This window comes from Oncorhynchus gorbuscha, linkage group LG06, assembly GCF_021184085.1.
Source record: "Oncorhynchus gorbuscha isolate QuinsamMale2020 ecotype Even-year linkage group LG06, OgorEven_v1.0, whole genome shotgun sequence".
NCBI lineage: Eukaryota > Metazoa > Chordata > Actinopteri > Salmoniformes > Salmonidae > Oncorhynchus > Oncorhynchus gorbuscha.
The window spans coordinates 38,742,846-38,770,569 of record NC_060178.1 but is presented as its reverse complement, the minus strand read 5'-3'; the positions used below and the strand labels follow the sequence as shown (position 1 = coordinate 38,770,569).

The following is a 27,724-nucleotide window of genomic DNA, read 5'->3' as shown; positions in this document are numbered from 1 at the left end:
TCTTTTGGTCTGAGGAGTCCAAATTTGCGATTTTTGGTTCCAACCACCATATCTTTGTGATACGCAGAGTAGGTGAACGGATGATCTCCGAATGTGTGGTTCCCACTGTGAAGCATGGAGGAGGAGGTGTGGTGGTGAAAATGTCAATGATTTATTTAGAATTCAAGGCACACTTAACCAGAATACTTACCACAGCATTTTGCAGTGATACCCCATCCCATCTGGTTTTTGCTTAGTAGGACTATCATTTGTTTTTCAATGACCCAAAATGACCCAAAAATACACCTCCAGGCTGTGTAAGGGCTATTTGACCAAGAAGGAGAGTGATGGAGTGCTGCATCAGAAGAACTGACCTAAACCCAATTGAGATGGTTTGGGATGAGTTGGACTGCAGAGTGAAGGAAAAGCAACCAACAAGTGCTCAGCATATGTGGGAACTCCTTCAAGCATTCGAGGTGACTACCTCAAGAAGCAGGTTGAGAGTGTGCCAAGAGTGTGCAAAGCTGTCATCAAGACAAAGGGTAACTAATTTGAAGATTCTGAAATATAAAATATATTTTGATTAGTTTCTATATATATATATATATATATATATATATATATAGCGAAAGAGAGAGAGAGAGAGAGAGAGAGAGAGAGAGAGAGAGAGAGAGAGAGAGAGAGAGAGAGAGAGCGAGCAAGAAAGAGGAAGAGCTAGATGAAGAAAAGATGCATGACAGAGATAATCATAACTGTAAGATATCACATAAAAAGGGAGATAGATGAGAATATTAATTAATTAAGTTAGAGGGCAAGCTTTCCAAGCTCTAACTTAAACAATTCATTCAACAAAATCACTGCTATTAGCATTCAGCAGTGGCAGTTTGGTGACAAGAATTAAGGCTCTATTCAAGCCGTATTGCGGAAATTCAGCGTTTGCGTTACAGAGTTTTGATTGAAATTTAAAGACAATGTTCTTGCGTTAGCGGAAATCGCATTCACGGTAAATGCTGCATATGTCGGCTCAATCAGAAATGACCTTTACATTTCTATCGCAGAATCTGTTATGCTTCAGTGATACAGATTGAATGGAGCGTGTTTGTTTATGTGTTCCTCCACACATGTGAGACAGACAGTGTCATTACTGAGCTCACTGCAAGTAGATCAAGCCTATAATTCCCTTCTGCCTGTCTAGTATGTAGTGATGATTACTCGTGTCTGCTGTAATAATGGTTTCTAGTGTCAGGTAATATGTGTGTTGTGTGTTTAAACCAATGAGTGTCTAATTAGTGCTTATACATCTCTCCAGCAGAGGGCAGCGTTTCCCTCATTGAGTAATGTGGGAGCAGGATGACGTTGGCCAGCCTCGACACTGATACAAGGTCGATTTTGAGTCATTATACTTCTCCCAGGCTCCCAATAAAGTAATAAAAGTGTGTGTGTGTGACAATTTCCAGAGGAAAATCAAGCTAGCAATCTCAGTGAGTGTACACAATTTTATTATCAATACATTATTATAACTTGTATAATATTACATTACATTATTATAACTTGTATTTTTCAATAACACACTAGGACATGCAAAAGAAGAGGGGGGCCATAAAAAGAGAGGAAAGAGGGAAGAGGGGATGGTGGGATCTCCCTCCTTTCTTGTTCCCTCTAAAGTTGTCACATTGCATCAGTGATTACACGAATACTACACAACAGATGTACACAGTCGCTCACACACAAGCCTAAACATCTATGGATTCGGCCTTTGGTACATGTCCAGGTCTTCCCACCTGATATTTCTGTTTCTTCGTGTGATCAATGAAGTCAAACTTATCCGACTCCAGCGTGTAGATCCAGTTCCACATCTCCTAAGCTCGTTGCCTGGGAGACCAAGAGAAGGTGGGAGGGGGTCAGCTGGTAAACATAGCAACACAGTTGGTAGCCAGGTGGGTGGGCTTTGGACATGAATTGTAGAAAACTCTGATGTGGTGGTGTGAGGAAGATTTAGGCCCATGTGCATTTGGCTTGGGGAGGCGTGTGTGATCGGCCAGGACTGACTTCAGGGCGCCCTCTCTCAGGGTGTCGATCTCCAGTGTGGGTCATCTCTCAACCAAGGTCTTCTTCTTGATCTCTCTCCCCATTAGACGCTTCCCCCTCCCACGATGCTCCGCTTGAAACATATGTCAAACACACAAACTTAAAACCATATAGAATGTTGTGATTCTATTTCTATGCTTAAAACAGTCTGACAGAACATTTGGCCCGCAACTGTATGTTGACCAACAAAATAGATATTTAGCTTCATAAAACACATTTACTGTATGAATCCAAAAATCTTTTCCTAAAGCTAACAAGTGAATGACAGTGAACATAAATACCTTTTGCAGGAAGCCCCCAAAGTTGGCCCCCATGTTGGAAAGAACCTTCTTCTTCTTGGCCTCGTCATCGTTCTTCTTTTTAGCCTCCTCATCTTCCTTTCTCTGCCGTTCTTCCTGAGCATGAGACAATGATGAAGTTAGAAAGGAAAAATACATTCTTAACACAACACAAGTCTATCTGTTGCTTAAAACCAGGGGTACCACAGGTGTGTACCCGGCCCTACCACAATCCTGAGGTACAAGAGGGGTGTATATTCAGGCCTACCGCAATCCTGGGGTACCACAGTGGTGTCTATTTGTCTCTACCCCCACAGGGTTGTGAAGTTGACCCTATCACAATCCTGATGTATGTTTTGGCCTACCGCAATCCTGTTCTGCCGGTCCCGCTCCTTCTCCGCTTGAACTCGCTGCACCTCTGCCCTCTCAAACCGACGCTTCTCCTGTGGGGATGAGAGAGGGAAAGGATGAGAGGAAAGGACTTTGGACTGTTTCATGTCCACATGTTTGATCATGAGCTTGTGCGCTCCTTGACCAGGGTTGTGTTCTGTTGGGACGAAGCGTAAAAGCAAAACATGTGCATTGTTATTGGACAAGTTCAGGTAGTTAAGGTTGTACTTCCTCTGTTCTATTTTAACACGTCAACATGAAGTAAACAGGGAGTTGACTCACAATTCGGTCTTTCAGCCCAATGAGCTCCTCCTCCTCCTTCTTCCTCTGGTCAAAGTGGACATCAATCAGACTCTGCAACTCCAGGAGATCCTTCTCCATCCTCTTCATGTGGATGTCCTGAGAGAGGGAGAGAGGGAAAGAGAGAGGATTGAGATTAAATAGATTATTATTCAGAGATGTGGTGTGAAGCGGAGCTACAAGCTGCATCTTACAAACATCTATATTAATGTTCAGTAGTGAATTTGAAATGGAAGGGGAACAGCCAATCAGATAGTGGGCCAATTCCTTGATATGATATGGCATCACTCACATCAAAGTCCACCCTATCCCCCTCTGGAATCTTGGGAGGGGCTAGCTGGGGCATCATGGGCCTTAGATAGATAGATAGATAGATAGAGAGAGAGAGAGAGAGAGAGAGAGAGAGAGAGAGAGAGAGAGAGAGAGAGAGAGAGAGAGAGAGAGAGAGAGAGAGAGAGAGAGAGAGAGAGAGAGAGAGAGAGAAGAAAGCATGAGAGAAAATAAGTGAAATAGAGCATGAACAGAGAAATAAATGTTTTGACCTATTTGTCACACATGCACACAAAGCAAAATTGCCACACACAAAAGTGAACATATTTGGGTATGGGGAGTTTCTCCTCATACCCAAAGAGAGAGAGAGAGAGAGAGAGAGAGAGAGAGAGAGAGAGAGAGAGAGAGAGAGAGAGAGAGAGAGAGAGAGAGAGAGAGAGAGAGAGAGAGAGAGAGAGAGAGAAAGAGAGAGAGAAATAGAGAGAGAAAAAGAGAGAGAAAGAGAGAAAAAGAGAGAGGGGGGGGGTGGGAGAAAGATAGAGGTGGGACAAAAGATTGAAGAAGTGTATGTACATGCAAGTATTACAGTTTTTCTCAATCGCTTTGGTGCATTTCTTAGATCAAAAGTGCAATTCTTGAAACTACTTGTACAAATTCCAAATCATCTAGTCACTTGTGCACATCATTAAAGCAATTTCTTATTCCTTTGAGCAAATTGCAATTGATAATGTACAAGTGTCAGCTTTTTTCCACATTATCAATTGCTCATGTCATGTTGATCAAAATATAGTAGATGATTCTCTGTTGAATAGTCTTACCCCTCAAAACATCTAGGCATTAGTTCCTTGCATAAGCCATTACATGCAAAAATGTTGAACTACTTGTCATAAACTGTCACACATAGTTTTAACACATTTCTAAAACGTGAATTGATTAATCGTGCAGGTGAAATTGACCCTCACTCATGAAGGAATGTAAAAGTGTTAGTTCAACCAACAATCAACCAGTTGTCTAAATTGCTCAAAGGTGCATCTCATGAAGAATCAATTGGCAAGCATATATAGACAGACCACAACACAGAGTTGAAATTTTCCAATAATGGATGGACCAGGAAATGAACAGGGTCAACAGCCAAGATGAGGAAGAAGAGGAGCAAGGATGCGTGGTGGAAGGCAAAACAGAGGAAGAGGCAGAAGAGGACACAGGCGCATATCTGATGACATAAGGGCCACTATTGTAGACCATGTTGTCAATCATGGCCTTACAATGGCTGAGGCGGGTCGAAGGGTGCAGCCGAATATCGGGAGATCAACCTTGTCCTCAATAGTTCAAACATTTCGAAGAGAGAACAGGTATGTCCACCAATGTACAGTGCACTGTTACTGTATATAAGCAGTATACTGTATACTTCCTACAATGCTTCATTTTACAGTAGTCCACTTGTATTTCACAGCATACAGAAATATACTCTATACAGATACATACTGCACCTTACATGCACCCACCTGTATGTTTTACAGTAAAATGTGTGTTCGCATAGTTTTTGTCTATGTGAAAGGGTGCGATGCTATTTGCACCATGGTCCTAGCAAACAATGCCATGAGACTCAGAGAAATACAAAGGACCATTATAGAAGACAACGATGTCTTTGAAAACATCCATACGGTTAGCATCTCAACCATCGACAGGATGCTGCATAGAAACCAGATGAGTATGAAACAGCTGTACCGTGTACCATTCCAAAGGAATGAGGACAGAGTTAAGGAGCTACGGTACCCGTATGTACAGGTAAAACATACCTGTACATGTAACTACTTTACAGCAACATTTTATAGTGATACATAGTACAGTAAGCATAAACTGCACACATTTCCATTGCTGTGGAAGGAACATGCAATATATGTACATTTTATGTCACTCTTCCTTACCAAAACAAATTTCAACTGTGTGTTATGGGACATAGCATATAATGGAGTTGGAATCAAGTTAACCCTCCCAAATGCAGACGACGGGGTCGGAATATCATCGGTCACAGAGCTACTGTGGATTTGCCAGGCCAACAGGGAGGAAATATCACTATGTGTGCTGCTATTTCGGAGCATGGTGTCCTAACCCATATCCCCCTCACAGGGCCATACAACACCCAGCATCTACTCAACTTTTTAGAGACTCTCATCCCTGATGATGAGAGGGGTCTGTTTAGAGAGGATTTGCCAAAGTATGTAGTCATTTGTGATAATGTGAGTTTCCATCGATCAAACATAAGGCAATGGTTTGTGACCCATCCGAGGATGCTCATAAAATTCCTCCCACCTTATTCACCATTCTTTAACCCAATTGAGTTTTTTTCAGCATGGAGGTGGAAGGTGTACGATCGTCAGCCACACACACAGATGACCCTGCTGGCTGCAATGGATACAGCATGTGAGGATATCACAGTAGACGCCTGCAGACGATGGATAAGGCATTCCAAAAGATTCTTTCCACGTTGCATTGGAAGGGAAAATATCCGGTGTGATGTGGATGAGAATATGTGGGTCGACAGACAGGAACGTCTGGATGTGTAGAGACAGCACAGCAGTGCTGCGGGCAAAGTTGTGCCTTAGAGGTGGTTTCCTGTGTTTCTTTAAAAAAAAATGTTTTTTCCTTTGTGCCGCTTGGGTTGTCCAGTCTCTTTCAATCAATAACCCACATACAGTAATATGTAAATAGCACTGTTGAAATTGATATATGCCATATACAAGCCTTGTGCATTTTCAATACAGTAGCTGTCATCCAAACTGTAGCCTACATCAGGTACAGTAGTTTACATCAGGTAATACTGTCAAAGTACACAGTTACATTGACAACATGCCTAAACATTTTGACGACCTTGTTTGTGAACAATGACTTAATGACTTACCATTCTGATGACACTGACATGATCATTGGCAAGAATATTTACTTTTGAGAGATGTACTAAGGACTTTGAGTGACTGACTAGCTTTAGAAACATAACTATTGTATATTGCAGTTTGTACAAATTGTTCTGAGAAATGCACTTATTATTTTGCACATGTTAGTGATGATATGGAAAATGCACCAAAGCGACTGAGAAAAACTGTAACACATGAAAGCACAGAAACATATATTCTTGTTCTCATTCTAAAGACCGTCTTGAAGAAAATAGAGGACACGATTCTCAAAAACAGGACAAAAAGACAAGACGATATGTTTTGCATGAATCATAAATTGATATCAAGAGGGTGTACCCAAAAATATTTGAGTTACGCCTACAGATCTGAAGTTAGTATTTGACCTCCAGAGTACAACAGGAGCAACAACATGCACTATCATCGTCATCACCATCATCATCAATGAAGTGTCAGTTTGTGCAGCTACAGCAACAGTACAGCTTTGTTGATGAGGCCATTATTTTTAAATCAATAAAACATATATGTTTGCCTCAGGTATGTTAGAATCACCCCTACAATCACTCTCACCTTCCTCCTCCTGAGCTTCCTGCTCTGATGTGCCGAAGGCAGAGAGAGCGAGAGAGACAGCGAGAGAGAGAGATAAAAGGAGGGAGTGAGATACAGTAGATTTTGAGAGAGAGAGAGTGAGTGAGTGAGTGAGTGAGTGAGTGAGTGAGTGAGTGAGTGAGTGAGTGAGTGAGTGAGTGAGTGAGTGAGTGAGTGAGTGAGTGAGTGAGTGAGTGAGTGAGTGAGTGAGTGAGTGAGTGAGTGAGAGAGAGAGAGAGAGAGAGAGAGAGAGAGAGAGAGAGAGAGAGAGAGAGAGAGAGAGAGAGAGAGAGAGAGATAGAGAGAGATAGAGAGAGATAGAGAGAGAGAGAGGAATGGTGAGAGAAAGATAGAGATGGGATAAAAGATTGAAGAAGAAAATTAATAAAAGAAGAACGAAGGTAAAGACAAGTGCAAATAGGAAAAACAGGGGGGAAGGAGGGAGGTGCATGTTAAGGGATTTTCTTTATCAATAATGACTAATTATGTATACATTTCAATCAGGAATGACTAATCAGAATACTATTATGTTACTGAATAGATGGATGACTTTTCTTTTAATCCTAGTACTGAATATAATGTGTGTAATTATAATCAAGAAGTAGAACAAAGACTGTCTGTTCCTTGGTAGAAACAAATGAACTTATCGTCAGACTGGCTAGAATGCTTATCTACACAGGGAGACCTTGGCCTGGTCAGAAACTCTAAATCTAAACTGGTGGAGGACGATGTAGGAAGGCTTGAGAACTATATTGCCATTGTTCCCGAGTGGAGGAGGGACGGGACAGTTTGAAACCTAATGATGTCACTTTCAGTTTATAACCTGTTGTAAATGGTATCATGTTCAGTACTCTCGAGAATAAACGCTATTGCTTGATTTTGAGACTGGTCTCCGCCCATTTTATGCAAATAAGTATTTTAGAAATCCTTAGAAATGGGCTGAGTGTATTAATTGAATTGGGTAATAAACATATAGGAATTGAATTACTCTAACAGTGCAAGAAGAGAGTAATGGAACGATTGAAGAGAGAGTAAGTTTAATGCAGTGGTGGCGACAAGTTTAGGAAAACTCACATTTCCCATCACGCACAGAGGGCCACATCATTGACTACAACTGTGTGACCCCAACAGCCACTAGAGGGAAATGTTGTTTTCTGAGAATTGTACTGTTCAAGCTTTCATAATTATCTATACACATGTTAACACATGTACATGCAAGAAGTAATTACAAATGTTCTACATATGAGGATATACACTGAGTGTACAAAACATTAGGAACCCCTGCTCTCTCCGTGACATAGACTGACCAAGTGAATACAGGTGAAAACTATGATCTCTTATTGTCACTTGTTAAATCCACATTTAACATTACATTTAAGTCATTTAGCAGATGCTCTTATCCAGAGCGACTTACAAATTGGTGCATTCACCTTATGACATCCAGTGGAACAACCACTTTACAATAGTGCATCTAAATATTTTAAGGGGGGGGGGGTGAGAAGGATTACTTTATCCTATCCTAGGTATTCCTTAAAGAGGTGGGGTTTCAGGTGTACACTTCAAGCAGTGTAGATAAAGGGGAGGATACAGGTTAAATAAGGATTTTTATGCCTTGGGACAATTGAGATGTGGATTGTGTATGTGTGCCATTCAGAGGGTGAATGGGTAAGACAAAATATTGAACTGCCTTTGAATGGGTTATGGTAGTAGATGCTAGGCGCACAGGTTTGAGTGTGTCAAGAACTGCAAAGCTGCTGGGATTTTCACACCTCTTTAGTGTCCTAAGTTTTCATAACTGTGACCTTAATTTATCTGTAAGCTGTTAGTGTCTTAACGACCATTCCAAGTGGTGCATGTTCATTAATTGTTTATGGTTCATTAAACAAGCATGGGAAACAGTGTTTAAACCCTTTACAATGAAGATCTGTGAAGTTATTTGGATTTTAAGAATTATCTATGAAAGACAGGGTCCTAAAAAAGGGATGTTTCTTTTTATGCTGAGTTTATATAAAAACAACAAGAAACATGGAGAAAGGCACATGGTTCTTGTCTAAAGTGGTGTAGTGTTATACAGGATATAGGATGTAATTTGAAACAGCCATTGTTAAGTTAAAGTCGTAGAGTGTTTAGGGGATATGGGGTGTGATTTGGGACCCGGACAGTTGAAAGTAGTGTTGTGTTGTAGGGGATATAGATTGTCGTTTGAGACACAGCCAAAGGTAGTGCAGTATTATTGTACATACAGGGTGTCATTTGAGAGACAACTAGTCTTACCTCCTCCATCCTCCTCCTGCGGTTCTTCTTCTGGCTCCTCCTCTGGCTCTGCCTCCTGCTCCTCCTCTGCCTCCTCTGGAGAGAGGGGGGGGGGGCAAATGGATAGAGAAAAAGTCAGAGAGCAGTTCAGAGGACAAGATAAGGGACATGGGGCACTGACGAAATCAGGGCAATATGGTAGACTGGGACAAAACGAAGAAAGACAAGTGTGGAGAAGAAAAATACACAAATGAGACAATGGGATGGAAAGAGACATTAGAATGATGATTAAAGAGATAGACGATTAAAGGAATGGAGCGAGATGGAGAGTGAAAAGTGAGATGGAGAGTGTGTGGCTAATAGAGGGCAGAGGATTGGGGCTTTAAAAACCATTTGTCAGCAGTATGCTGAAAGCAATAGGAGCTGAGAGAAATGGCTAATAATAACAGGGTCATAGACTTCCACATGCAAGGCCAAGTATGGCCCAACAATGACAACACTAACACCTCAGCTTAGCAACCCACTCACCTTCCGCCTGCTCCCCCCTAGCAGAGAGAGGGGTGGAAGCAAATGTTTGTGTGAAAGAGAGAGAGAAATTCAGTTACCAATTCAGTTGGCAATAAATTCCAAATTGAAATATGTATATTATTTCCATACTCACTCATATTCCTCCTCTACATGGCTGCACTAAAAGAAGACCAAAAGGAGAGACAATATAAATGTCATATATAAATCACCAATCGTTTTACAATACAATACTCTGACTGATTATCTAGCAACTATCACACACTACCACGACACAAAAATCAAATAGGTGTTTTTGAAAGTCAATTTGATGGCTTAACCATTTTTCCCCTGTGCTCGGTTAGGTTTAATTCAGTTCAATGTTTCCAATACACAAATGATGCGTGAGAAGGAATTCCAGAAAATTACGTAATGGCTTTAGAAGCTTCTGATAGGCTAATTGACATCATTTGAGTCAATTGGAGGTGTACCTGTGGATGTATTTCAAGGTCTACCTTCAAACTCAGTGCCTCTTGCTTGACACATGGGAAAATCAAAAGAAATCAGCCAAGACCTCAGAAAATAATTGTAGACCTCCACAAGACTGGTTCATCCTTGGGAGCAATTTCCAAACGCTTGAAGGTACCATGTTCATCTGTACAAACAATAGTACGCAAGTATAAACACCATGGGAAAAGATTAACGTACTTTGGTGCAAAAAGGGCAAATCAATCCCAGAACAACAGCAAATGACCATGTGAAGATGCTGGAAGAAACCGGTACAAAAGTATCAATATAGCAGTGGCTTCTTCCTTGCTGAGCGGCCATTCCGGTTATGTCGACATAAGCGGAATGGCCGCTCAGCAAGGAAGAAGCCACTGCTCAAAAATCGACATAAAAAAGCCAGACTGCACATGGGGACAAAGATCGTACTTTTTTGAGAAATGTCATCTGGTTTGTTGAGACAAAAATAGAACTGTTTCGGCCATAATGACCATCGCTATGTTTGGAGGAAAAAGGAGGAGGCTTGCAACCCGAAGAACACCATCCCAACCGTGAAGCACGGGGGTGGCAGCATCATGTTGTGGGGGTGCTTTGCTGCAGGAGGGACTGGTGCACTTCACAAAATTAGATAGCATCATGAGGTAGGAAAATTATGTGGATATATTGAAGCAACATCTCAAGACATCAGTTAAAGTTAAAGCTTGGTCGCAAATGGGTCTTCCAAATGGACAATGACCCCAAGCATACTTCCAAAGTTGTGCCAAAATGGCTTAAGGACAACAAAGTCAAGGTATTGGGTGGCCATCACCAGATCCTATAGAAAATTTGTTGACAGAACTGAAAAAGTGTGTGCAAGCAAGGAGGCCTACAAACCTGACTCAGTTACACCAGCTCTGTCAGGAGGAATGGGCCAAAATTCACCCAACTTATTGTGGGAAGCTTGTGGAAGGCTACCCGAAACATTTGACCCAAGTTAAAGAATTTAAAGGCAATGCTACCAAATACTAATTGAGTGCATGTAAACTTCTGACCCACTGGGAATGTGATAAAAGCTGAAATAAATCAAGAATTGTGAAAAACTGAGTTTAAATGTATTTGGTTAAGGTGTATGTAAACTTCCGACTTCAACTGTATGTTTGATCACACTCATTTGTTTGGTCATGAGTATTGGTCATCCTTTTTTATCCTTATTCCTTATTTTCATATTATATGTTTGTTTTTTGGGGGCTCCTTTTTTTCCACTTTCTTGTTTGTTGGGAGGGAGGGCGGACAGGGTGGGGGTCTTGTTCCAATTAGAAAATGATATGTTTGTCGACGACATCCGATCCTCGTTTGCTAAGTCAAACGACACCGCTGGTTCTGCTCACACTGCCCTACCCTGTGCTCTGACCTCTTTCTCCCCTCTCTCTCCAGATGAAATCTCGCGTCTTGTGGCGGCCGGCCGCCCAACAACCTGCCCGCTTGACCCTATCCCCTCCTCTCTTCTCCAGACCATTTCCGGAGACCTTCTCCCTTACCTCAGCTCGCTCATCAACTCATCCCTGACCGCTGGCTACGTCCCTTCCGTCTTCAAGAGAGCGAGAGTTGCACCCCTTCTGAAAAAACCTACACTCGATCCCTCCGATGTCAACAATTACAGACCAGTATCCCTTCTTTCTTTTCTCTCCAAAACTCTTGAACGTGCCGTCCTTGGCCAGCTCTCCCGCTATCTCTCTCTGAATGACCTTCTTGATCCAAATCAGTCAGGTTTCAAGACTATTCATTCAACTGAGACTGCTCTCCTCTGTATCACGGAGGCGCTCCGCACTGCTAAAGCTAACTCTCTCTCCTCTGCTCTCATCCTTCTAGATCTATCGGCTGCCTTCAATACTGTGAACCATCAGATCCTCCTCTCCACCCTCTCCCAGTTGGGCATCTCCGGCGCGGCCCACGCTTGGATTGCGTCCTACCTGACAGGTCGCTCCTACCAGGTGGCGTGGCGAGAATCTGTCTCCTCACCACGCGCTCTCACCACTGGTGTCCCCCAGGGCTCTGTTCTAGGCCCTCTCCTATTCTCGCTATACACCAAGTCACTTGGCTCTGTCATAACCTCACATGGTCTCTCCTATCATTGCTATGCAGATGACACACAATTAATCTTCTCCTTTCCCCCTTCTGATGACCAGGTGGCGAATCGCATCTCTGCATGTCTGGCAGACATATCAGTGTGGATGACGGATCACCACCTCAAGCTGAACCTCGGCAAGACGGAGCTGCTCTTCCTCCCGTTCCATGATCTCGCCATCACGGTTGACAACTCCATTGTGTCCTCCTCCCAAAGAGCTAAGAACCTTGGCGTGATCCTGGACAACACCCTGTCGTTCTCAACCAACATCAAGGCGGTGGCCCGTTCCTGTAGGTTCATGCTCTACAACATCCGCAGAGTACGACCCTGCCTCACACAGGAAGCGGCGCAGGTCCTAATCCAGGCACTTGTCATCTCCCGTCTGGATTACTGCAACTCGCTGTTGGCTGGGCTCCCTGCCTGTGCCATTAAACCCCTTCAACTCATCCAGAACGCCGCAGCCCGTCTGGTGTTCAACCTTCCCAAGTTCTCTCACGTCACCCCGCTCCTCCGTTCTCTCCACTGGCTTCCAGTTGAAGCTCGCATCCGCTACAAGACCATGGTGCTTGCCTACGGAGCTGTGAGGGGAACGGCACCTCAGTACCTCCACGCTCTGATCAGGCCCTACACCCAAACAAGGGCACTGCGTTCATCCACCTCTGGCCTGCTCGCCTCCCTACCATCTGAGGAAGTACAGCTCCCGCTCAGCCCAGTCAAAACTGTTCGTTGCTCTGGCCCCCCAATGGTGGAACAAACTCCCTCACGACGCCAGGACAGCGGAGTCAATCACCACCTTCCGGAGACACCTGAAACCCCACCTCTTTAAGGAATACCTAGGATAGGATAAGTAATCCCTCTCACCCCCCCCCCCCTTTAATATTTAGATGCACTATTGTAAAGTGACTGTTCCACTGGATGTCATAAGGTGAATGCACCAATTTGTAAGTCGCTCTGGATAAGAGCGTCTGCTAAATGACTTAAATGTAATGTAATGTTAAACCACAAATTGTATATTGTATGCCTTCATATTTCCCCCCAAAAATTGATATATAAGAAAATATTGGGTGTTCACACGACATAGAGAAAGACACAGGGGGATTGTGTGTGTTGGACCATGGGGGGTTTCTGCTAGAAATTGTCCCATGGTGCTGACATCTTCCTTGCTGACAAGCAGAGATTGACAGCGTGAACCGGTAAGAATGTTACGGCCCTAAACACAGTGGGAGACATTTTCTAACACTTTCTTCATTTCCCCTTCTTTATTTCTCTCCTCCATTTCCCATTCCAATTTGTCTTGAACAATAGACCAATAGATTACTTTGTTGTGAAGTAGAGTAATCTTGATGGTACACAGCATCAACACTAGCATCACAGCTAGTGTTCATTCTTCAGTGTAACATTTCTAGCATTGATTCAGGAACTAATTTCACTCTATACGAGTGAAATTAACACTCATTGGTGCAAAATAATCTCCTGCGTTGGTGTTGATAGCCAAAATTAAAACAGTCCCATCAAAACAGAATCCAAGATGGCGTAGCAGTCAGACGTCTTTGTCCTGTCGTGTCCATTGTATATATCGTTTTACATCCTTTTCTTCGCATAACTTTTCAAATATTTTGCTAAACCTCAACTTCTAAATACTGTCCTGTAACCCGCCTCACCCAATGTGGCGTGGATCTGCTTTTTTTCTAAAGTATTTATATTTACTTCAGATCTGGAATCCCTCAACTGAAGCTAGCCGGCTAACTACCAGCTATCGGTCAGCAAACCATTGCCAGCGGTCATCAGCTAACCTTCAGCTCGGAAAGCTCTCGCCAGTTCGAACAATGTGACTAACCAGAGCATAACGGACCTATTATTTTAATCCCCGGATTCCTACCGCAAACTGAAGATTTTCATCTGGATCTTCACAACTCGCTAACCGCAGTCACGGATGACTACTCCTGGCTAGCGTTTCCATCCCAGAGCAAGCGCCAATTAGCTTGAAGCTAGCCCAATCAGGGCTCCTGTGCTACCACCGAAGCATACTCCTGGGCTACAATATCCGGACCCCTTCTACAGCCGGTACGGGGCACGGAACCCCGCAGATCCCCTATGACTGGAATACCGACATAATCTGGCCGAGGACTCCAACAGACCCCTCAGGCGCGATGCCCGCTGAAGGCCCATTCTACTAAACAGCTAGAGCTACTTGGAACTCTACTAATTCTACAACTGGTCTATCGACGTCACCGCACAAAGAGGCAAAAACATACTTACCCCCATCGCGACTTCCCCCAAAGGCTAACTTGCTAGCCCCTGCTATCTGCTTGCTTGCTAACCCGGTCTGCTAATTGCTAGCTTACCGGTCCCGGTCTGCTAACTGCTAGCTTGCCTGCCTGGTCTGCTAACTGCTAGCCCCTGCTAGCTGCTTGCTTGCTAACCCGGCCTGCTAACTGCTAGATTGCCCCGGTCTACTAACTGCTAGCTTGTTTAGCCCCAGCCTGCTAACTGTCTGAAACGCCGTGTCTCCAGTCAGTCCAACCACTCACTGGACACACATGTGCTAGACGGCCAGTTCATATAGCCTTTAACCGTACCCTTATCCTACTTCTCCTCTGTTCCTCTGGTGATGTGGAGGTTAATCCAGGTCCTGCAGTGCCTCATTTGTTGACTTCTGTAACCGTAAAAGCCTTTGTTTCATGCATGTTAACATTAGAAGCCTACTCCCTAAGTTTGTTTTACTCACTGCCAACCCAGATGTCTTAGCCGTGTCTGAATCCTGGCTTAGGAAAACCACCAAAAACCCTGAAATCTCCATCGCTAACTATAACGTTTTCCGCTTAGATAGAACTGCCAAAGGGGGCGGTGTTGCAATCTACTGCAAAGATAGTAATACAGAACTCTGCAGGCTATCTAAGTCTGCATCCAAACAATTTGAGCTTCTACTTCTAAAAATGCACCTTTCCAGAAACAAGTCTCTCACTGTTGCCGCTTGCAATAGACCTCCCTCTGCCCCCAGCTGTGCCCTCGATACCATATGTGAACTGATTGCCCCCCCATCTATCTTCAGAACTCGTGCTGCTAGGCGACCTAAACTGGAACATGCTTAACACCCCAGCCATCCTACAATCTAAACTTGATGCCCTCAATCTCACATAAATTATCAATGAACCTACCAGGTACCTCCCCAAAACCTTAAACACGGGCACCCTCATAGATATCATCCTAACCAACTTGCCCTCTAAATACACCTTTGCTGTCTTCAACCAAGATCTCAGCGATCACTGCCTCATTGCCTGCATCCGTAATGGGTCAGCGGTCAAACGACCTCCACTCATCACTGTCAAACGCTCCCTGAAACACTTCAGCGAGCAGGCCTTTCTAATCGACCTGGCCGGGGTATCCTGGAAGGATATTGATCTCATCCTGTCAGTAGAGAATGCCTGGATAATTTTTTTAAATGCCTTCCTAACCATCTTAAATAAACATTCCCCATTCAAGAAATTTGGAACCCTTGGTTCTCCCCAGACCTGACTGCCCTTAACCAACACAAAAACCACCTATGGCGTTCTGCATTAGCATCGAACCACCCCCCGTGATATGCAGCTGTTCAGGGAAGCTAGAAACCATTATACACAGGCAGTTAGAAAAGCCAAGGCTAGCTTTTTCAAGCAGAAATTTGCTTCCTGCAACACTAACTCAAAAAAGTTCTGGGACACTGTAAAGTCCATGGAGAATAAGAACACCTCCTCCCAGCTGCCCACTGCACTGAAGATAGGAAACACTGTCACCACTGATAAATCCACCATAATTGAGAATTTCAATAAGCATTTTTCTACGGCTGGCCATGCTTTCCACCTGGCTACTCCTACCCCGGTCAACAGCACTGCACCCCCCACAGCAACTCGCCCAAGCCTTCCCCATTTCTCCTTCTCCCAAATCCGTTCAGCTGATGTTCTGAAAGAGCCACAAAATCTAGACCCCTACCACAGTGCAATCCGTTTTGTCACCAAAGCCCCATATACTACCCACCATTGCGACCAGTACGCTCTCGTTGGCTGGCCCTCGCTTCATACTCGTCGCCTAACCCACTGGCTCCATGTCATCTACAAGACCCTGCTAGGTAAAGTCCCCCCTTATCTCAGCTCGCTGGTCACCATAGCATCTCCCACCTGTAGCATACGCTCCAGCAGGTATATCTCTCTAGTCACCCCCAAAACCAATTTTTTCTTTGGCTGCCTCTTCTTCCAGTTCTCTGCTGCCAATGACTGGAACGAACTACAAAAATCTCTGAAACTGGAAACACTTATCTCCCTCACTAGCTTTAAGCACCAACTGTCAGAGCAGCTCACAGATTACTGCACCTGTACATAGCCCACCTATAATTTAGCCCAAACAACTACCTCTTTCCCTACAGTATTTAATTAATTAATTTATTTTGCTCCTTTGCACCCCATTATTTGTATTTCTACTTTGCACATTCTTCCATTGCAAATCTACCATTCCAGTGTTTTACTTGCTATATTGTATTTACTTTGCCACCATGGCCTTTTTTTGCCTTTACCTCCCTTAGCTCACCTCATTTGCTCACATTGTATGTAGACTTGTTTATACTTTATTATTGACTGTATGTTTGTTTTACTCCATGTGTAACTCTGTGTGGTTGTATGTGTCGAACTGCTTTGCTTTATCTTGGCCAGGTCGCAATTGTAAATGAGAACTTGTTCCCAACTTGCCTACCTGGTTGAATAAAGGTGAAATAAAAAAAATAAAAGAATAAAAAGACTCCCTCCACCATCAAGCACAGCACATTACTGAAGACTTGAAGTGAAGTATGTGTTCCAAGGACTCCAACCATTTGATGTTGTAGAACCGTTCAGAGAGTTTGTCCAGGATCTGCAGCCTAACTTTAAAGATCTTATCAAGGCTGAAATCCAGGCTTGATGAAGCCTCCAAGTAAATGAAGGTGACTGAGGCCATGAGAGGAGTTGACCACATCACCACCGACTGCTGGTCTGCAAGAAGACAGAGCTTCATTGGTGTTACAGCCAACTGGATAGACCCAGATAGATGCAGATGCTCTGCAGCCCTGGCCTGTAAATGGTTGAGAGGATCACACACCTTTGTGTTGGCAAGCACATTAACCTGTTGAAGCTATGGGGGTGCTATTTCATTATTGGATAAAAAACGTGCCTGTTTTAAGCGCAATATTTTGTCACAAAAAGATGCTCGACTATGCATATAATTGACAGCTTTGGAAAGAAAACACTCTGACGTTTCCAAAACTGCAAAGATATTATCTGTGAGTTCCCCAGAACTGATGCTACAGGCGAAACCAAGATGAAACTTCAAACAGGAAATGCGCGGGATTTTTGACACTCTGTGTTCCAATGTCTCCTTATATGGCTGTGAATGCGCCAGGAATGAGCCTGCCCTTTCTACCGTTTCCCAAAGGTGTCTGCATCATTGTGACGTATTTGTAGGCATATCATTGGAAGATTGGCCATAAGAGACTACATTTACCAGGTGTCCGCCCAGTATCCTTTGTTGAAATTGCTGCGTAACCTACAAGCTGCACGCATTCATCCATGTGATTCTGGGGAGAGAGGAGACTTCCACGAAAGACATATCATGAAGAGATATGTGAAAAACACCTTGAGGATTGATTCTAAACAACGTTTACCATGTTTCAGTCGATATTATGGAGTTAATTTGGAAAAAGGTTTGACGTTTTGATGAGTGATTTTTCAGGTTTTTTTTGGTAGCCAAACATGACGCAGAAAATGGAGCGATTTCTCCTGCACAAATAATCTTTCAGGAAAAACTGAACATTTGCTATCTAACTGAGAGTCTCCTCATTGAAATCATCCGAAGTTCTTCAAAGGTAAATTATTTTATTTTAATACTTTTCTGGTTTTTGTGAAAATGTTGCCTGCTGAATGCTAACGCTAAATGCTATGCTAGCTATCAATAGCTATCAATACTGTTACACAAATACTTGTTTTGCTATGATTGAGAAGCATATTTTTGAAAATCTGAGATGACAGTGTTGTTAACAAACGCAAAGCTTGAGAGCTAGCATATTGATTTCATTTCATTTGCGATTTTCATGAATAGTTAACATTGTGTTATGCTAATGAGCTTGCGGATAGATTTACACAATCCTGGATACAGGTTTTTTTAGTAGCTAAACATGACGCACAAAATGGAGCGATTTCTCCTAAACAAATAATCTTTTAGGAAAAACTGAACATTTGCTATCTAACTGAGAGTCTCCTCATTGAAAACATCCGAAGTTCTTCAAAGGTAAATGATTTTATTTGAATGCTTTTCTGGTTTTTATGAAAATGTTGCCTGCTGAATGCTAACGCTAAATGCTATGATAACTATCAATGCTGTTACACAAATGCTTGTTTTGCTATGGTTGAGAAGCATATTTTTGAAAATCTGAGATGACAGTGTTGTTAACAAAAGGCTAAGCATGAGAGCTAGCATATTGGTTTAATTTCATTTGCGATTTTCATAAATAGTTAACGTTGCGTTATGGTAATGGGCTTGAGGCTGTAGTCACGATCCCGGATCCGGGATGGCTCGACGCAAGAAGTTATATTACAAGCATTCTGAGTTTGAAATCCGGGTTAAGATTGTGAGAACAACAGCTCTAACTTCTTGAAAGCTTTCCAAGTTTTTGGAGAAGATGAAAACAACGAGACAGTGGGTGGTGAAGCAGCTCAGCCAGGACAGGAAGATGGTGACAAGGAATAAGAGGAGTGAAGAATTGTAGTTTGTTGATGTGACAATGATCCTGAATGAAGATTATGGTTTTGAGTACCAGATGCTGAAGCACCAGCGCTCTGCTTGCCACCTACTCAACTTAGTATCTACATTCGATGCCCTGAATGCAACATTCAATGAGGCTTACAAAAAAGTGTCCCATTCAACATTTGGCAAGTGCCAAGCACTTTGGAACAAATGCGGAAGATCCACACTTGCAGCCGAAATGGTTGAAGATGCTTGCGACCTCCAGCTGCTGCGCCCGAATGCTACAAGGTGGAACTCTTGGTGCATGGCTGTAGAAAGACTCTTGACGATCGTCAAAGACAAAGAAGAGGCAGCCGTCAGAGTGCTCTGCAAAGACTGAGGTTCCAATGTAAGTAAGGATTATGTATTATTTTGTCGTAATTTAAACAACCTTTTATGGCTGCTGTCCCTGTACAGGGATCAACATCAATGGAAATTTCAGAGTGACAACTAATAGTACTCGATACAACTCAAACTTTCATTCAAACACACATGCAGGGTACTCAATTAAAGCTACACTCGTCGTGAATCTAGCCAACATGTCAGATTTTTAAAATGCTTTTCGGCTAAATCATGAGAAGCTATTATCTGATAGCATGCAACCCCCGAAATACCCAAAGGGGACGTAAACAAAATAATTAGCGTAGCCGGCGCTACACAAAACACAGAAATAAAATATAAAACATTCATTACCTTTGACGAGCTTCTTTGTTGGCACTCCTATATGTCCCATAAACATCACAATTGGGTCTTTTTTCCGATTAAATCCGTCCATGTATACCCAAAATGTCCATTTATGAAGCCCGTCTGATCCAGGAAAAACTGCTTTCCAAAACGCAACGTCATTTTTTTTAATAAAAAAAGTTGCCTATAAACTTTTACAAAACACTTCAAACTACTTTTGTAATCCAACTTTAGGTATTAGTAAACGATAATAAACGATCAAATTGATCACGGGGCGATCTATATTCAACAACAGCAAGTCTTGAAATCATGGTCCATATTCTCCCTTTCATAACTTCCTCTGGTGTACTCGACGACAGGAAGTGCCTATTTCTCATTTCACCAAGGATAAACTTCAACCCAATTACCAAGACTGGCGACATCGTGTGGAAGCTGTAGGAACTGTAAACTGGACGTTATCTCTTTTCCCTTGCCATAGACAATACAGAGACTGGCGGAGGGATATTGTGTTTTTTTTTGTGTTTTTTGTGAACAGTTTTCCTTGGGATTTTGCCTCCTACACACGTTCTGTTATAGTCACAGACAGGATTTAACCAGCTTTAGAAACGTCCGAGTGTTTTCTATCCACACATACTAATCATATGCACATACTATCTTCCTGACATGAGTAGCAGGACGTTGAAATTTTGCGCGATTTTTAACAAAAAGCAGCCTCTTTAAGAGGTTTTTTAAGGTCTTGAATGTTGTCTAAATCTGTTGCAGTGGTTCCTGAGCCTTTGTTTGGGGACTAATAATGGTTTCACATGTTGTAGCCATACACTATCATTGATCCATTTTATTCAACTACTCATCCAGCCATTGATTACTGTAGTTCAAATCAGGTGAAATGGTTAGTGGTCCCCTTTTGTATGGGTTTAGGAAACACAGTATTGTTATATATATATATTTATTTCATAAGTTCAATCCAGCTGAACTCGCCTTCCTCACAGAGTATGCTGCCACCATGAGCCCAGTCGCAACGGCCATCAACATCCGGCAGGCTGAACCAATGTCCAGATGGGATGGCTACTTCCAACTATCAACCTGCTGATCACAACTTGACCGAATCAAGTTGTCCCTGAAGTACTGTAAGCCTCTGGTGGATGCGCTACAACTGGGACTGAAGCACTTCAGCCACATGTTTCAAGACCCTGAACTGATAGCAGCTGCGATCCTTCTCCCCAAATTCAAAACAACGTGAACAAAGGATGACGCCACCATCAGAATGGCTAAGACAGCATGTCGTTAATTAACAGTATTTTATTATTCATAAACCACTGTGTATAGTGTACATTTTGACACTTCATAGATTTAAGAACCACTCATTTAAACTACATTCCTGACTTTGTGGTTCAGTCCAATGGGTAGCCTACTTAGCCCTGTTCTTTAGTTTATATGGATGGGGATGGATTAATATAGGATCATAACTGTATTCTATTGTAATCTTCCTTGTATTTCAGAAATGGACTTACATCATGGATCACGTGGAAGAACCCTTGCTGCAGCTAAGTGATGGCACCAGTTCATCAGGTGCCATGAAAATGTCTCCAGCACAAGAAAGCTCCAAACAGCTGGACGGATACCAGGTCAGCTGATCATATGGAGTCCTTCCCAGCAGTCTGTAAGCTTTCTCTGAGGTTAAACACCCTTACCTGCATCAGCTGCCTGTGAAAATAGTCGTATTTTACTTGAGTGATTTTCTATTAAGGTATCTTTACTTTTACACAAGTATGACAATTAAGTATTTTTTCCACCACTGCTCAATTCGCCTTTGCACTCCTAAACAACACAAATAAAAAATGATGCAACGGGTAAAGTACACAAAACCTAGTCCATTCTGTTCATACCATATTTCAATTTTGGGAACAGAAAACTGTATTTGAGATCACCGATGAGAAAATGTGCAGAATGTCGGCCAAAATCCATCTTCTACATTTTCCAGCTGCCGGCTTCCTCTCACTACCATATTTAGTAGTGAGTGGAAACGCCAAGTGGATGCTTCACATTTATACGCCCAGTGAAATATTTGTTTCATTGTTCTGTGGTACAATTGCAGCTACCTCTCCTGTTAATGATTTTGCCAATGCATGTACTATTGCCACAAATACCATTACCAGCAATTACAATACCACTATTATTCCATCCATCCATATATATATATATATACTACAGAAAAATGAACACCAGTCCTAGAGTGAGAAGTACAAAGAGTGTTTCCACCGTCTCTGGCATAGCTTACATACCACCCAGACTTTGGTGGTGATGTGTACGTGCTGCTCGAACATCCAGCGGTGGTAGGAGAGCAGCTGCTTGAGACAGCCATAGCAGGGTACTGAACACCAGCACTGACAGCATGGTCTGGCCTTGACCACTCAGAGAAAGTAGTAGTAGTAGTCATGTTCATTTAGCTGACAAGATATGCTAAAAAGTCCCGTGCTATTATAAATAAATTAAAATTTGATTTGTCACTAACACGTGGTTAGCAGATGTTAATGCAAGTGTAGCGAAATGCTTGTGCTTCTAGTTCCGGCAATGGAGTAATAACCAACGAGTAATCTAACTTAACAATTCCACAACTACTACCTTATACACACAAGTGTAAAGGGATAAAAAAATATGTATGTAAAGATATATGAATGAGTGATGGTACAGAACGGCATAGGCAAGATGCAGTAGATGGTATCGAGTACAGTATATACAAATGAGATGAGTAATGTAGGGTATTTAAACAAAGTGGCATAGTTTAAAGTGGCTAGTGATACATGTATTACATAAAGATGCAGTAGATGATATAGAGTACAGTATATACATATGAGATGTAGGGATGTAATGTAGGGTATGTAAACATTATATTAAGTGGCATTGTTTAAAGTGGCTAGTGATACATTGTTTACATCAATTTCCATCAATTTCCATTATTAAAGTGGCTGAAGTTGAGTCAGTATGTTGGCAGCAGCCACTCAATGTTAGTGGTGGCTGTTTAACAGTCTGATGGCCTTGAGATAGAAGCTGTTTTTCAGTCTCTTGGTCCCTGCTTTGATGCACCTGTACTGACCTCGCCTTCTGGATGATAGCAGGGTGAACAGTCAGTGGCTCGGTTGGTTGTTGTCCTTGATGATCTTTATGGCCTTCCAGCGACATCGGGTGGTGTAGGTGTCCTGGAGGGCAGGTAGTTTGCCCCCGGTAATGCGTTGTGCAGACCTCGCTACCCTCTGCAGAGCCTTACAGATGTGGGCGGAGCAGTTGCTGTACCAGGCTGTTGGGATTATTATGAATAAATTAATAAACAATATCCCCATTTTAAATAGAATTGTAACCAAGTAAACTTATACTCTGTTTTATTATATCTGATTAACAATATGAGTTCATAAGAAGGGATTGTGTGTGACACGGACAAGGAGTAATTAAAGTTAATGAACACCATTCCAACTAGGAAGAAACGAATGGGTTGGGGACTGTGTGAACAAATAAGATTGTTAACATAACTTTGAACCTACAGAAACTTAGCTCTGGGGTTTTTAGATAAGGCAGTGAGTGCATTCCTAGGTTTTCTGTTAATTAGAACTGTCAGCTCAGTGGTGATCGATAATGTTGAGGGGTCAAAAGTTAACTGGGAGTGTGTTAGTAAGTGAGAATGAACTTTTCACCTCACTTTGTCCCGGTTGAGAGGAGGGGATTCTGTTAAAGCAATGAAATGACGTCATGATCTGTATATAAACTGTTCCTTGTGGTTAAGTGGGAGCACGCTCCGATAATAAATTCTGTTACCTATTATTGAAAGACTGGTCTGCGTCTATTTTATGCAAACAAGAATCTTAGAAATTCTCATATAATAGATTTCATTTCAATTGATGAAAGCACATTGGCATAATTAAATTACACTAACAGCCCGACAGGATGCTCTCGATTGTGCATCTGTAGAAGTTTGTGAGTGCTTTTGGTGACAAGCCGAGGTTGAGGAGGCGCTACTGCGCCTTCTTCACAACGCTGTCTGTGTGGGTGGACGAATTCAGTTTGTCCGTGATGTGTACGCCGAGGAACTTAAAACTTACTACCCTCTCCACTACTGTCTCGTCGATGTGGATAGGGGGGTGCTCCCTCTGCTATTTCCTGAAGTCCACAATCATCTCCTTTGTTTTGTTGACGTTGAGTGTGAGGTTATTTTCCTGACACCACACTCCGAGGGCCCTCAACTCCTCCCTGTAGGCCGTCTCGTCGTTGTTGGTAATCAAGCCTACCACTGTAGTGTCGTCCGCAAACATGATGATTGAGTTGGAGGCGTGCATGGCCGCGCAGTCGTGGGTGAACAGGGAGTACAGGAGAGGGCTCAGAACGCACACTTGTGGTGCCCCAGTGTTGAGGATCAGCGGGGTGGAGATGTTTTTACCTACCCTCACCACCTGGGGGCAGCCCGTCAGGAAGTCCAGTACCCAGTTGCACAGGGCGGGGTCGAGACCCAGGGTCTCGAGCTTGATGATGAGTTTGGAGAGTACTATGGTGTTAAATGCTGAGCTGTAGTCGATGAACAGCATTTTCCCATAGGTATTCCTCTTGTCCAGATGGGTTAGGACAGTGTGCAGTGTGTTCTTTTTTTTCTCACATTTATTTAACCAGGTAGGCTAGTTGAGAACAAGTTCTCATTTGCAACTGCGACCTGGCCAAGATAAAGAATAGCAGTGTGAACAGACAACACAGAGTTACACATGGAGTAAACAATTAACAAGTCAATAACACAGTAGAAAAAAAGAGAGTCTATATACATTGTGTGCAAAAGGCATGAGGAGGTAGGCGAATAATTACAATTTTGCAGATTAACACTGGAGTGATAAATGATCAGATGGTCATGTACAGGTAGAGATATTGGTGTGCAAAAGAGCAGAAAAGTAAATAAATATAAAAAGTATGGGGATGAGGTAGGTAAAATTGGTTAGGGCTATTTACCGATGGACTATGTACAGCTGCAGCGATCGGTTAGCTGCTCAGATAGCAGATGTTTGAAGTTGGTGAGGGAGATAATAGTCTCCAACTTCAGCGATTTTTGCAATTCGTTCCAGTCACAGGCAGCAGAGAACTGGAACGAAAGGCGGCCAAATGAGGTGTTGGCTTTAGGGATGATCAGTGAGATACACCTGCTGGAGCGCGCGCTACGGGTGGGTGTTGCCATCGTGACCAGTGAACTGAGATAAGGCGGAGCTTTACCTAGCATGGACTTGTAGATGACCTGGAGCCAGTGGGTCTGGCGACGAATATGTAGCGAGGGCCAGCCGACTAGAGCATACAGGTCGCAGTGGTGGGTGGTATAAGGTGCTTTAGTAACAAAACGGATGGCACTGTGATAAACTGCATCCAGTTTGCTGAGTAGAGTATTGGAAGCTATTTTGTAGATGACATCGCCGAAGTCGAGGATCGGTAGGATAGTCAGTTTTACTAGGGTAAGTTTGGCGGTGTGAGTGAAGGAGGCTTTGTTGCGGAATAGAAAGCAGACTCTAGATTTGATTTTAGATTGGAGATGTTTGATATTAGTCTGGAAGGAGAGTTTACAGTCTAGCCAGACACCAAGGTACTTATAGATGTCCACATATTCTAGGTCGGAACCATCCAGGGTGGTGATGCTAGTCGGGCGTGCGGGTGCAGACAGCGAATGGTTGAAAAGCATGCATTTGGTTTTACTAGCGTTTAAGAGCAGTTGGAGGCCACCGAAGGAGTGTTGTATGGCATTGAAGCACGTTTGGAGGTTAGATAGCACAGTGTCCAAGGACGGGCCGGAAGTATACAGAATTGTGTCGTCTGTGTAGAGTTGGATCAGGGAATCGCCCGCAGCAAGAGCAACATCATTGATATATACAGAGAAAAGAGTCGGCCCGAGAATTGAACCCTGTGGCACGCCATAGAGACTGCCAGAGGACCGGACAGCATGCCCTCCGATTTGACACACTGAACTCTGTCTGCAAAGTAGTTGGTGATCCAGGCATGGCAGTCATCAGAAAAACCGAGGCTACTGAGTCTGCCGATAAGAATATGGTGATTGACAGAGTCGAAAGCCTTGGCAAGGTCGATGAAGACGGCTGCACAGTACTGTCTTTTATCGATGGCGGTTAATGATATCGTTTAGTACCTTGAGCGTGGCTGAGGTGCACCCGTGACCGGCTCGGAAACCAGATTGCACAGCGGAGAAGGTACGGTGGGATTCGAGATGGTCAGTGACCTGTTTTTTGACTTGGATTTCGAAGACCTTAGATAGGCAGGGCAGGATGGATATAGGTCTGTAACAGTTTGGGTCCAGGATTTCTTCCCCTTTGAAGAGAGGGATGACTGCGGCAGCTTTACAATCCTTGGGGATCTCAGACGATATGAAAGAGGTTGAACAGGCTGGTAATAGGGGTTGCGACAATGGCGGCGGATAGTTTCAGAAATAGAGGGTCCAGATTGTCAAGCCCAGCTGATTTGTACGGGTCCAGGTTTTGTAGCTCTTTCAGAACATCTGCTATCTGGATTTGGGTAAAGGAGAACCTGGAGAGGCTTGGGCGAGTAGCTGCGGGGGGGGGGGGGGAGCTGTTGGCCGACGTTGGAGTAGCCAGGAGGAAGGCCTTTGAGAAATGCTTATTGAAGTTTTCGATAATCATGGATTTATCGGTGGTGACCGTGTTACCTAGCCTCAGTGCAGTGGGCAGCTGAGAGGAAGTGATCTTGTTCTTCATGGACTTCACAGTGTCCCAGAACTGTTTGGAGTTAGAGCTACAGGATGCAAATTTCTGCCTGAAGAAGCTGGCCTTTGCTTTCCTGACTGACTGCGTGTATTCGTTCCTGACTTCCCTGAACAGTTGCATATCGTGGGGACTATTCGATGCTATTGCAGTCCGCCACATGATGTTTCTGTGCTGGCCGAGGGCAGTCAGGTCTGGAGTGAACCAAGGGCTTTATCTCTTCTTAGTTCTGCATTTTTTGAACGGAGCATGCTTATCTAAAATGGTGAGGAAGTTACTTTTAAAGAATGACCAGGCATCCTCAACTGACGGGATGAGGTCAATATCCTTCCAGGATACCCGGGCCATGTCGATTAGTAAGGCATGCTCACAGAAGTGTTTTAGGAAGCGTCTGACAGTGATGAGGGGTGGTTGTTTGACTGCGGATCCATAGCGGATACAGGCGATGAGGCAGTGATCGTTGAGATCCTGGTTGAAGACAGCGGAGGTGTATTTGGAGGGCCAGCTGGTCAGGATGACATCTATGAGGGTGCCCTTGTTTACAGATTTAGTGTTGTACCTGGTGGGTTTCTTGATGATTTGTGTGAGATTGAGGGCATCTAGCTTAGATTGTAGGACTGTTGTGGGGGTGTTAAGCATATCCCAGTTTAGGTCACCTAACAGAACAAACTCTGAAGCTAGATGGGGGGCGATCAATTCACAAATGGTGTCCAGGGCACAGCTGTGAGCTGAGGGGGGTCTGTAAGCAGGCGGCAACAGTGAGAGACTTATTTCTGGAGAGAGTAATTTTTTTTATTATTAGTTCGAACTGTTTGGGTATGGACCTGGAAAGTATGACATTACTTTGCAGGCTATCTCTGCAGTAGACTGCAACTCCTCCCCCTTTGGCAGTTCTATCTTGACGGAAAATGTTATAGTTGGGTATGGAAATCTCAGCATTTTTGGTGGCCTTCCTGAGCCAGGATTCAGACACAGCAAGGACATCAGGGTTAGCAGAGTGTGCTAAAGCAGTGAGTAAAACAAACTTAGGGAGGAGGCTTCTGATGTTGACATGCATGAAACCAAGGCTTTTTCGATCACAGAAGTCAACAAATGAGGGTGCCTGGGGACATGCAGGGCCTGGGTTTACCTCCACATCACCCGCGGAACAGAGGAGGAGTAGTATGAGGGTGCGGCTAAAGGCTTTCAAAACTGGTCGCCTAGAGCGTTGGGGACAAAGAATAAAAGGAGCAGATTTCTGGGCATGGTAGAATATATTCAGGGCATAATGCGCAGACAGGGGTATGGTGGGGTGCGGGTACAGCGGAAGTAAGCCCAGGCACTGGGTGATGATAAGAGAGGTTG

The 27,724-nt window shown here is 43.4% G+C and overlaps 1 protein-coding gene across 1 annotated transcript; it reads right to left on the bottom strand.

Annotated features, from left to right (window-relative positions):
• Positions 1-1,466: 1,466 nt before the first annotated feature.
• On the bottom strand, positions 1,467-9,134 carry LOC124037131 (troponin T, slow skeletal muscle-like). The gene is made up of 5 exons (XM_046351790.1): positions 9,080-9,134; positions 3,018-3,134; positions 2,711-2,788; positions 2,349-2,462; positions 1,467-2,140 (listed from the first exon to the last, which is right to left on the bottom strand). Exons 1-5 carry the CDS (start codon positions 9,086-9,088, stop codon positions 2,111-2,113), a joined length of 348 nt encoding a protein of 115 aa, XP_046207746.1. The 5' UTR covers positions 9,089-9,134; the 3' UTR covers positions 1,467-2,110.
• Between the last annotated feature and the right edge of the window lie 18,590 nt (positions 9,135-27,724).

Coding starts and splice junctions, on each gene's coding strand:
- LOC124037131 (XM_046351790.1), bottom strand. Junction 2,463..2,710: donor ACCGGCAGAACAGGATTGCG/GTAGGCCAAAAC, acceptor TCTCATGCTCAG/GAAGAACGGCAGAGAAAGGA. Junction 2,141..2,348: donor TTGGGGGCTTCCTGCAAAAG/GTATTTATGTTC, acceptor ATATGTTTCAAG/CGGAGCATCGTGGGAGGGGG.